At 43.3% G+C, this 11,708-nt stretch overlaps 1 protein-coding gene across 1 annotated transcript in view; it reads right to left on the reverse strand.

The window, feature by feature from the left end:
• The window catches only part of FUCA1 (fucosidase, alpha-L- 1, tissue), a 36,514-nt gene that overhangs the window by 20,233 nt on the left and 4,573 nt on the right, over window positions 1-11,708 (reverse strand). Inside the window, exons 3-5 of the mRNA XM_011945583.1 lie at window positions 10,243-10,380; window positions 7,334-7,439; window positions 2,449-2,649 (exon numbers count right to left, since the gene is read on the reverse strand). Of these exons, the coding sequence (XP_011800973.1) occupies window positions 2,449-2,649; window positions 7,334-7,439; window positions 10,243-10,380 (445 nt within the window). The remainder of the gene's footprint in view (window positions 1-2,448; window positions 2,650-7,333; window positions 7,440-10,242; window positions 10,381-11,708) is intronic.

Consider the following 11,708-nt stretch of genomic DNA (forward strand, 5'->3'; position numbering starts at 1 on the left):
AAAGAATTAATTACAAGAATTCATGGCCGGGCGTGGTGGCTCAAGCCTGTAATCCCAGCACTTTGGGAGGCTGAGACGGGTGGATCACGAGGTCAGGAGATAGAGACCATCCTGGCTAACACGGTGAAACCCCGTCTCTACTAAAACCAAAAAATACAAAAAACTAGCCGGGCGAGGTGGCGGGCACCTGTAGTCCCAGTTACTCGGGAGGCTGAGGCAGGAGAATGGTGTAAACCTGGGAGGTGGAACTTGCAGTGAGCTGAGATCCAGCCACTGCACTCCAGCCTGGGCGACAGAGCGAGACTCTGTCGCTCTGTAGCCCAGGCTGGAGTGCAGTGGCGCAATCTCAGCTCACTGCAACCTCTGCCTCCCAGGTTTAAGCAATTCTTCTGCCTCAGCCTCCCGAGTAGCTGGGATTAAGGCATGCGCCACCATGACCAGCTAATTTTTTTGGATTTTTTAGTAGAGACGGGGCTTTACCATATTGGCCAGGGTGGTCTCCAACTCCTGACCTTGTGATCCGCCCTGCTTGGCCTCCCAAAGTGCTGGGATTATAGGCGTGAGCCACCGTGCCCGGCTACTTATTTTTATTTTTTAAAATAGAGATGGGGTCTCACTATGTTGGTTAGGCTGGTTTTGAACTCCTGCCCTCAAGCAATCCTCTTGCCTTGGCCTCCCAAACTGTTGGGATTACAAGTGTTAGCCACCACCATGCCCAGCCCATACATAACTTTATGGAAAAAAAAAATATAATAATAGAGATGGGACTTTTCTATGTTGGCCAGGCTGGTCTTGAACTCCTGGCCTCAAAGGATCCTCCCACCTTGGCCTTGTAAAGTATTGGCATTACAGGTGTGAGCCACTGTGCCCACAGCCAATATGTAACTTATTTTTTCATTCAGTGCTCTAAGCATTAACCCATATTAAATTTGTCAAAATTTTTATGGTTACCAGAAGTTTGAGACCAGCCTGGCCAACATGAAGAAACCCTGTCTCTCCTAAAAACACAAAAATAAGCTGGGCATGGTGAGATGTGCCTGTATTCCCAGCTATTCAGGAAGCTGACGCAGGAGAATCACTTGAACCCAGGAGGTGGAGGTTGCAGCAGGCCAAGGTTGCACCACTGCACTCTAGCCTGGGTGACAGAGTGAAATTTGGTCATAAATAAATACATACATACATACATACAAATAATCCTGGGAAGGACCTCTGCACAACTTTCTTGTGTAATTCCAATTATTTCCTTGGACAGTTTCTGTTAGTCTACTCAATGTCCCTAAAAGAGTTCTATTGGCCGGGCGCGGTGGCTCAAGCCTGTAGCCCAGCACTTTGGGAGGCCGAGGCGGGCAGATCACGAGGTCAGGAGATCGAGACCATCCTGGCTAACACAGTGAAACCCCGTCTCTACTAAAAAATTAAAAAGAAAACAAAAACTAGCCGGGCGAGGTGGCGGGCACCTGTAGTCCCAGCTACTCGGGAGGCTGAGGCAGGAGAGTGGCATAAACCCGGAAGGCGGAGCTTGCAGTGAGCTGAGATCCGGCCACTGCACTCCAGCCTGGGCGACTGAGCGAGACTCCGTCTCAAAAAAAAAAAAAAAAGGGTTCTATTGATCTGCACTTCTATCCAGAGTGCTTCCATTGCACTTATAGAAAAAAGCTGGGTTTGCAGCCATAAAAAAGAATGAGTTCATGTCCTTTGCAGGGACATGGATGAAGCTGGAAACTATCGTTCTCAGCAAACTAACACAGGAACAGAAAACCAAACACCACATGTTTTCACTCATAAGTGGGAGCTGAACAATGAGAACACATGGACACAGGGCGGGGAACATCACACACCAGGGCCTGTTGGAGTGTGGGGGGCTAGGGAAGGGAGAGCATTAGGACAAATACCTAATGCATGCGGGGCTTAAAACCCAGACAACAGGTTGATAGTTTGCAGCAAACCATCACAGCACATGTATACCTATGTAACAAACCTGCACACTCTGCACATGTATCCCAGAACTTAAAGTAAAATTTAAAAAAAGAGAGAAAAAAAATAATTGCAATCAATCATATAGTATGTTAGAAAGTAATAATAATAATTTAAAAAGCTGGTTTGAGATCCATAGTTAAAAAATAATGAACTCAGGCCAGGTGCCGTGGCTCATTCCTGTAATCCAGTGCTTTGGGAAGCTGAGGCTAGAAGATCTCTTGAGGCCAGGAGTTTGAGACCAGCCTGGGCAACACAGCAAGACCCTGTCTCTACAAAAAATTTAAAAAGTAGCTGGATGTAGAGGTACATACCTGTAATTCTAGCTACTCAGGAGGCTGAGGTGGGAGGATCACTCGAGCCCCAGGAGTTTGAGATTACAGTGAGGTATGATCGTGCCATTGCACTATTGCCTGCATGACAGAGTAAGACCCCATTTCATTAAAAAAACAAAAAACTCAAAGGTGCTCTTACCGAAATGATTTCAGATTCTTCTGTAACATCAGATATTGCCATGTCACGACGATAGCCCCAGGAAAACTTGTCAATGCTGGTGCACATTTCCCACTTGTGATCTGGCAAGCTCTGTGGCTTGAATTTATCTTCACAGTTATAGTATCCTCCATGGTGACAGGAACAGTTCTGACCCCATCGGTCATTTACTACCACCTCATCCTAAGAAGGGAAAGAATACTTGGTCATGAGGAGTAAAACCACTTGACTTCTTTATGTAATGCACTTTGGTAAGGCTCTATTTGAAAGCAAGAAAGTTAGTCTAGAGCAGTGATTCTCAACTGGGGGCAATTTCGCTCTGGAGGGGACATTTGGTAACGTCGAGAGACATTTTTGACTGTCATAACTGGGGTGGTACGCCATCTAGTGGGTAGAGACCAGGGATGCTATTAAACATCCTGAATGAATGCACAGGATAGCCCCCACAGCAAACAAATATTCAGCCCTAGATGTCAACAGTACCGAGGCAGAGAAACCCTGCTGCAGAGATACATGTCAGGGCTGGGAGAGCCTGCTTTAAAGATCATCTGGTAAACCACTTATTCTATAAGAAGAGAAATAGACGAGAGAAGACCTGCCTGGGACCACGCCCCTAGGCAGTTTTAAAAGCTGGAACTACAAATCAGGTATCTGAACCCATGGCAGGCTGTTTTCCAACTATATAATCCCAACCTTACCTAGGTAAAGGAAAGCCAATCCCACTCAAAAAAAAAAAAAAAAAAAGCAAATTCTTTTTCTTCCTTCAAGGTTTAGCTGAAGAATGACAAATCATACATGGAATATCTTAATGTAAATGTTAAATATGGTAGCATATTTTATAACAGGGTGGCCAATACAAGATAAATTTGGGAGGCCGAGGCAGGCAGATCATGAGGTCAGGAGATCGACACCATCCTGGCTAACATGGTGAAACCCCGTTTCTACTAAAAATACAAAAAATTAGCTGGGCATGGTAGCACGTGCCTTTAGTCCCAGCTACTCGGGAGGCTGAGGCAGGAGAATCGCTGGAACCCAGGAGGCGGAGGTTGCAGTGAGCCGAGACTGTGCCACTGCACTCCAGCCTGGGCGACAGAGCAAGACTCCATCTCAAAAACAAAAACAAAAACAAATGAAACCTGAAACCATGTTCAACTCATCATGGCAAAAGGAGATTAAATAAAAGTTTTAAATTCCCATTTCTTGCCTGTTTTAGAGTCATTTGCATTGGTATGGAAGTTTCTCCTATGGAAGCTAGTTAAGTGCCAAAGAGAAATAGAAGAATAGTCATTATTTGTAACTGGTTCAATCCAATGTCTGGGCATCATGGGGTCACAGAATTGAAAAGGACAACTCAAGATCAATTCAAGAACAGGAATGTAAAAGTCATTTCAGAGAAAAATGGGGTATTAACAATCCTAATTCTTCATTCAACACCTACCCATCCATTTATTCAATAGGTATTTACTCAACAACTACCATGAGGCTCACACTGTGGGCAGATTATTGGGTCTCCAGGGTGAATAAAACAGAGGTCTTGCCCTCAACCATCCAGCAGAGACTAGCAGAGGAGAAATATGTGGACAATTACAATAACACATCATATCAGAGTTTATTACCTGGTTACAAGATTATCAAGGGCTTTGAGGTTCATAGCTGGCTCCATGACCTAGTAGTCAAGGGGTCTTAGGCAGGTAACTTTACCTTTTAAGTCTAGTTACCTTATCTATAAAAACAAATAAAACCAACCAACCAAACAAAATCCAAAAGCAAATATCACCCACCTCACAGGGGTTTGAGAGGGAGAGATAAAAGTGACAGTGTACCCAGACTCTGGCACAGAGTGAGTAAAGGTGTCTCCTCGCCACACCTCCCCTTTCTCAGAGTCCTCAGGTGATATGAATGCTCCCTGTACACTCAGCCCGTCAAGGACAGACACAGCCATGCACTCCTTCATCCCACAGAAGCTAATGCAGTACCCTCCACTTTGGCATTTGAGCCAGTTGTCTATGGATTGTGGAGACCTCAGGACATACTTCTACTGTCATACTGGTCAGCCTATAATGTATTTCATTTGTATGTCTGTCTTTCTCTTCAGACTGTAATTCTCTCAAGGCAGAAACCATTCATTCAGCATTTCCAGGGCTTAGCATGCGGCATGCTACAGCACCGGTTCTCAATAAATCCTGGTAGAAATGAAGGAGAATCTACAGTCCCCGTATGTCTGCAAAGCTAGTGTGAAGATGGGTTGAGACACAGCCACACAGAAGGTCCTGGTTGCTGAGGAATTATCGTTTAAGAGAGGCCAGCGGGGAGCGGTGGCTCATGCCTATAATCCCAGCACTTTGGGAGGCTGAGGCGGGTGGATTAAAAGGTCAAGAGTTCAAGACCAGTCTGGCCAACATGGTGCAACCCCATCTCTACTAAAAATACAAAAAATTAGCCAGGTGTGGTGGTGTGCGCCTGTAATCCCAGCTATTCGGGAGGCTGAGGCTGGAGAATCGTGTGAACCCAGGAGGCGGAGGTTGCAGTGAGCTGAGATCATGCCATTGTACTCACTCCAGCCTGAGCAATAGTGTGAGACTCCATCTCAAAAAAAAAAGAGGCCAAAAAGGCCCAGGCTGTCTAGCTAGTCATGCTTTTTAAATGGCACTGGGGTTGATATTTTCTTCCCTTTTCCAATCCTGCATCTTTGGCTAATCGTTTTTCCTTCTGTGATACTCCTTAAGCACAAACACTAGACTGTAACTTCACATAGCAAGCGACCTGGCTCCAGGGGTATACACCCTGAATATATACATAGACGCCATTTCAGAGACAAATGGGGTATTAACAATCTGAATTATTGGTTCAACACCCACCTACTTATCCTATTTATTCAGCAACTACCATGAGGCTCACACTGTGGCAGACACTGGGTTTCCAAGGTGAATAAAACAGAGTTCTTGCCCTCAACAATCCAGCAGAGAGTAGCAAAGACAGATATGCAGACAATTACGATATGACATCACATCAGAGTTCATTACCCAGGGATGCACCACACATCTGGGAGGTCATAAACATTCATCAAGTTCCAGAACACCACTATTTTTTTTTTTTTTTTTTGAGACGGAGATTCGCTCTGTCACCCAGGCTGGAGTGCAGTGGCACGATCTCTGCTCACTGCAACCTCCACCTCCTGGGTTCAAGCAATTCTCTGCCTCAGCCTCCTGAGTAGCTGGGATTACAGGCGCCCACCACCATGCCTGACTAATTTTTGTGTTTTCAGTAGAGACGGGGTTTCACCATGTTGGCCAGGCTGGTCTTGAACTCCTGACCTCGTGATCCACCAGCCTCGGCCTCCCAAAGTGCTGGGATTACAGGGGTGAGCCACCACTCCCGGCCTCAGAAAACCACTCTTAATCTGTCTCTGTGCATCATATAGAATCTGTTTTTTTCTTTCTTCCCATTTTCTGAGCTTAGTAATAGAGACCCAGTAAGACCCTTAGACATTTATGAACTACCAAGGTACCTCAATACAAACTGGATTTACACTTAAGATTTTTCTTTTAAATCCACAACAAATCTAGAACATGTACAATTTTGAAATTTGCTATAGTGAAGAGTGGAGTTTCCGCTACTTTGCAAGTACACTAAAATACAAACTGTAAATGGGCAGCCATTATGCACTGCCTAATAGTGTTGATCATAGGGAGGGGTACTGGGTAGGCCACATTCCCCTAAGGATTTGCATATAAGGGAAGTGAGTGTGCCCCCTGAGAGTTAAACTATAAAATCAACACAGAGTAGGTGGGATTGCAAACATGTGCATTTTATTCCTACTATTTAATTTTGTAGGTTTTGCATATATATTTTCTTTATTTTTTTGGCAACAGGGTTTCGCTCAGTCAGCCAGGCTGGAGTACGATGGCACGATCTAGGTTCATTATAGCTTTGACCTCTTGGGCTCAAGTGATCCTCCCACGTCAGTCTCCCGAGTAGCTGGGACTACACATCCGTGCCACCACACCCAGTTAATTTTGTTTTTTTATAGAGACGAGGTCTCACTATGTTGCCCAGGCTGGTCTTGAAGTCCTGGGCTCAAATCATCTGCTTGCTTTGGCCTCCCAAAGGGCTGGGATTACAGGCATGAGCTGCTGCGCTTGGCCTTTATGGCTTTTATGTTATATGTTTTCTTTATATTTTATTATACATTTTAATATATTTTTGGTGATTTTCTCATTTATAACATTTGCTTAATAGAGTTTATTTTCTCTGTAGTGGTCTGGGAATTGTAATGACTATTTTTAGTCTACTATGTAAATTTACCATTGTTTAAACCTATAATGTCAAAGTTAAGAACTAAAGGAGAATGCCGGGCGTGGGGGCTCATGCCTGTAATCCCAGCACTTTGGGAGGCCAAGGCGAGTGGATCACCAGAGGTCAGGGGCTCGAGAACAGCCTGGCCAACATGGTGAAACCCTGTCTCTACTAAAAACACAAAAATCAGCTGGACAGGGTGGTGAGCGCTTGTAATCTCAGCTATTCAGAGGGCTGAGGCAGAAGAATCACTTGAACCTGGGAGGCAGAGGTTGCAGTGAGCAGAGATCGCGCCACTGCACTCCAACCTGTGCGACAGAGTAAGACTAAGTCTCAATTAAAAAAAAAAAAAAAAAGAACTAAAGGAGAAGAAAGCTTATACTCTAAGGGAGCCAGGGAAGATTAAAGGAGAAACCTTTAACATCCATTAAGTGCCCCAATCCCTACTGACCCCATGTTGATATTCCTGTTTATTATTGCTCCTGCTGCTGTTGTCTACTCCAGAGTTTGGCTCCTTGTACTTTCTTTCTTCACAGGAGATAAATAAGAAAGAAGTCATATAATCACATACCTTGACGGGGCTATCATTGTAGAGCCAGGAAAGAAAATTTGTGGAGTTCCAGTAAGTATCAGGACATTCCCACTCCCCATCAGACCAGATCAGATCAGGTTTGTATCTGGAAGACATGTGATCAGGACAGAGCTTATTATTTATGTTCACAGTAAAATCTTACGGATCTTTTTTTTTTAGAGATGGGATCTTGCTATGTTGCCCAGGCTTGAGTCCCGCAGCTATCAACAGGTACGATCATAGTGCACTATAGCCCAGATTCCTGGGCTCAAGTGATTCTCCTGCCTCAGCCTCCTGAGTAGCTGGGACTACAGGTGCACACCACTGCACTTGACTTGTGGACTGATTTTTGCAATAAATATTTTAAAATTAATTTTCCTCCATTTTGAAAGTATGTGGCATAAAAATTATCACAGTGCAGAGGATGTGGAAAACTGAAAAGATTTGCTAATAAAACCACTGTTTAAAACAAACACAGCATTTTGGTATATTTCCTCCTGATCTTTTCCTTTCTTCCTTTTTTTTGAGACAGTGTCTTGCTTTGTCCCCCAGGCTGGAGTGCAGTGCTGTGATCTCGGCTCACTGCAACCTTCACCTGCTGGGTTCAAGTGATTCTCGTGCTTCAGCTACCCAAGTAGCTGGGATTACAGGTGTGCACCACCATGCGTGGCTAATTTTTGTATTTTCAGTACAGACAGCGTTTTGTCATCTTGGCCAGGCTGGTTCTGAACTCTTGGCATCAAGTGATCCACCTGCCTCGGCTTCTCAAAGTGCTGGGATTTCAGGCACGAGCCACTGTGCCTGCCCTAATCTTTTTCTTTACGCCTTTTAGAAAATGGAGGTGTAATCAGCATACAAACAATTTGGTTTCCTTTCAGCAACTAATTCCAGTTAAGAATGGTGTTTTAAGGAAGCAAAGGAAACAAAATGGTGCTTCAGGACTATAAGACTAAGATTTGCTTTGAAGATGTTTTAAGAGTTTGAACTATTTGTAAAATGCATTTTTGTGGATAATTACCAAAGTCTGTACTATAAAGGATTTATGGAATCCATTGGAGCCCCATTTGTACTTTAGCATATTATTACTCTGAGTCCTATAAGGCATGTATATTGTGTGTGTATATATAGAGATACATATGTGTATACCTATATGGTAAGCATTCTTATTCTCATTTGAGCAGTAAGAACTTGATGCTCAGCAGGGCAATTTGTTTTAGGTGACAAGGCTTGTAAGTAACAGGAGCTGGAACTCAAATACAAATCTGCCTGATGCCAAACTGTCCACTGTACTCCATAATTAGCAGGTAAACTCTAGGAAGATCACTAAGTGGCAAGATATAACACAGATGGTCTGTGATTTACTCTGTATAAGAAATTGTACTAGGCAATTTAAACTCATTACCTCATTAGTTCTCATGATTCTATGATATATTATTATCCCCATTTCACAGATAGAGAAACCAAGATCGTGAAAGATAAGTAGTTTGTTCAAGGCAACACAGCCAAGTATGAAAAAAGAATGGGGATTTCAGATTCAGTAATGTCTAAATCCATGCCTCTGATGGTCTCTTACAACTGTTACTATTTTCTTAAGAGAAGTCATCTGTATAGAATCTGAATACATGGTAATTTTTCTTTTCTTTTCTTTTTTTTTGAGACAAAGTTTTCCTCTGTAGCCCAGGCTGAAGTAAAGTAAGTAGCACTATCTCAGCTCACTGCAACTGCCTCCCAGGTTCCAGAGATTCTCCTGCCTCAGCCTCCCGAGTAGCTGGGACTACAGGAATGCACCAGCACACCCGGCCAAATTTTGTATTTTTAGTAGAGGTGAGGTTTCACCTGGCTGGCCAGGCTGGTCTTGAACACCTGACTTCAAGTGATCCACCCGCCTCGGCCTCCCAAAATGTTGAGATTACAGGCGTGAGCCACTGCGTCTGGCTAAAGGTGATTTTCCTTTGCTCTAAAGTGAGGGTTCAGGCAGCTGCCTCTGAAGCTTTAAGGGTCTACTGTCCTCTATGAGTCCCCAGGCTCGAGAAAGGCAAATGGGTGTAAAACACAGTGAAGTCTAGTGACAAATCCCTAAGTGAAAGTGATCATTTAAAGAATAATGGTAATAATAACAACACCCTTTGTACCAGGCACCGTGACAGATACATTTCACATACTATTCTGAGCCCTACAAAGAAGGCATTATTATCCCCACTTTTCAGAGTGAGAATCAAGCTCAGGAGAGTGTTCTATTTAAGGCGTGTAACAGAAGCCAGAATTCAAACACAAATCTGCCTGATGCCAAACCACCGCCTTCTCCAGGGTCCTGACACAGGGAAAATGGCATGTAAGAAGGGAACTAAAATTTTGACTTTCTACCATCCTGGGTTTTGTGTGACTGTTTCAATGTATAAGGCAATATGACCACATGACCAAAGTTCTGAAAAGCAGGAGGAAAGAACATATTTTGTCTTAATACAACCACCACTTTTTTTTTTTTTTTTTTTTGAGACAGAGTCTCACTCTGTTGCCAGGCTGGAGTGCAGTGGCAAGATCTCGGCTAACTGAAAGCTCCGCCTCCCAGGTTCACGCCATTCTCCTTCCTCAGCATCCCAAGTAGCTGGGACTACAGGCGCCCACAACCACGCCCAGCTAAGTTTTTTATTTTCAGTAAAGATGGGGTTTCACTGTGTTAGCCAGGATGGTCTCGATCTCGTGACCTTGTGATCCGTCCACCTCAGCCTCCCAAAGTGCTGGGATTACAGGCGTGAGTCACCATGCCCGGCCACAACCACCACTTTTTATTATTTTGATGTCTTTTAGATTTTTTTCATACCTATCCCTCCTCCACTTTAACAGCACCCTATTGGAAGCTCTGATTTCATTGATAAAAGTCGTAGGGCCAAAATATTTCTGTGTCTTACCTGTTAACAAGGTCGTACAGCTCTGGCATTGTTTTTGCACTGACAAAATACTGTGTTTTGAAGCCATTTTTCTTATCAAATAGATAGAGTGGATGGAACCACTCTAAGAGTGAGTGGTATAGTCCATAGCGGATGTTCCTTAAACAGAAAAACAGAACGACAACTGTCATTAAGCATAGAACAAATAATTTGTTTTAAGGAAAATCAGTTCTAGCATTTTTTCATCTCAGTGAGACTCACTCATAAGAGCATGTAGAGAGGGATGGGATTCAAAACCATTTCCTTAAATTATTCACCATTCACTTAAGCAAAATAAGGTTTACTGTGTTTTTGATTATACACATAACTACCTTTTATACATAAATATCTTAACAACGAAATGTTATTTAAACCATCTTTTATCGTTTAAGTCAATTATCCCAATAGTGTATAGTCCTGCCAGGCGTGGTGGCTCATGCCTGTAATCCCAGCACTTTGGGAGGTTGAGGTGGGAGGATCCCTTGAGTCCATGAGTTTGAGACCAGCCTGGGGAACATAGTGAGACCTTGTCTCCACAAAAAAATTTAAAAAGTAGCCGAGTGTGGTGGTGCGAGCCTGTAGTCCCAGCTACTTGGGAGGCTAAAGTGGGAGGATGGCTTGAGCCCAGGAGGTAGAGATTGCAGTGAGCTGAGATTGTGCCATTGGAGTCTAGCAAAGGCAACAGAGTGAGGCTCTGTCTCAAAACAAAACCAAAACAAAAAAAACATATAGTCCTATTTTTAAAAAATGTCTTCCCTGTCAATCATAAAATTTCATATTTAAAGAAACTGGAAAATAGAAAATAAAATATCCAAAGTCCTCTTACTTTGTAAGATGTTACTAACAATCATTACAAATGTTACTAACAATCATTAGTAACATTTTCCACACACTTGAAATGAATATAGGTTTACTGTTTTATTTATCTAAGATTTACTAATAGTTCTTAACATATACGAAATGAAATGTGGTTGATGACCTAATTTCATACTCAATAAAGCTTGCTTTGGGTTAAGAATGGTGAGTGTTACAAAAACCTTACAATACAAGAAACAATGGCACAGATAAAAAAATAACTGAAGTATTTCATCATATGAACCACGGACTAAATAAAGGTGGTAAAAATCATGACTCCTAAAGTCCATGTCTAATCAACATCTCAGAGTTTTACAGCAGGACTATAGCAAAGCATAGTGCTGAGAAACAAACTGAGCAGGTGACAGGAGTCAGCAAACTCTTTTCTTCTTTGAGACAGAGTCTCGCTCTGTCACCCAGGCTGGAGCGCAGTGGCGTGATCTCGGCTCACTGCAACCTCCACCTCCTGGGTTCAAGCGATTCTCCTACCTAGCCTCCCGAGTAGCCGGGATTACAGGCAAATGCCACCACGCCCGACTAATTTTTGTATTTTTAGTAGAGACAGGGTTTCGTCATATTGGTCAGGTTGGTCT

The sequence above is a fragment of the Colobus angolensis genome, unplaced genomic scaffold (genome assembly GCF_000951035.1).
Source record: "Colobus angolensis palliatus isolate OR3802 unplaced genomic scaffold, Cang.pa_1.0 Scaffold240, whole genome shotgun sequence".
In the NCBI taxonomy this organism is placed as follows: Eukaryota; Metazoa; Chordata; class Mammalia; order Primates; family Cercopithecidae; genus Colobus; species Colobus angolensis.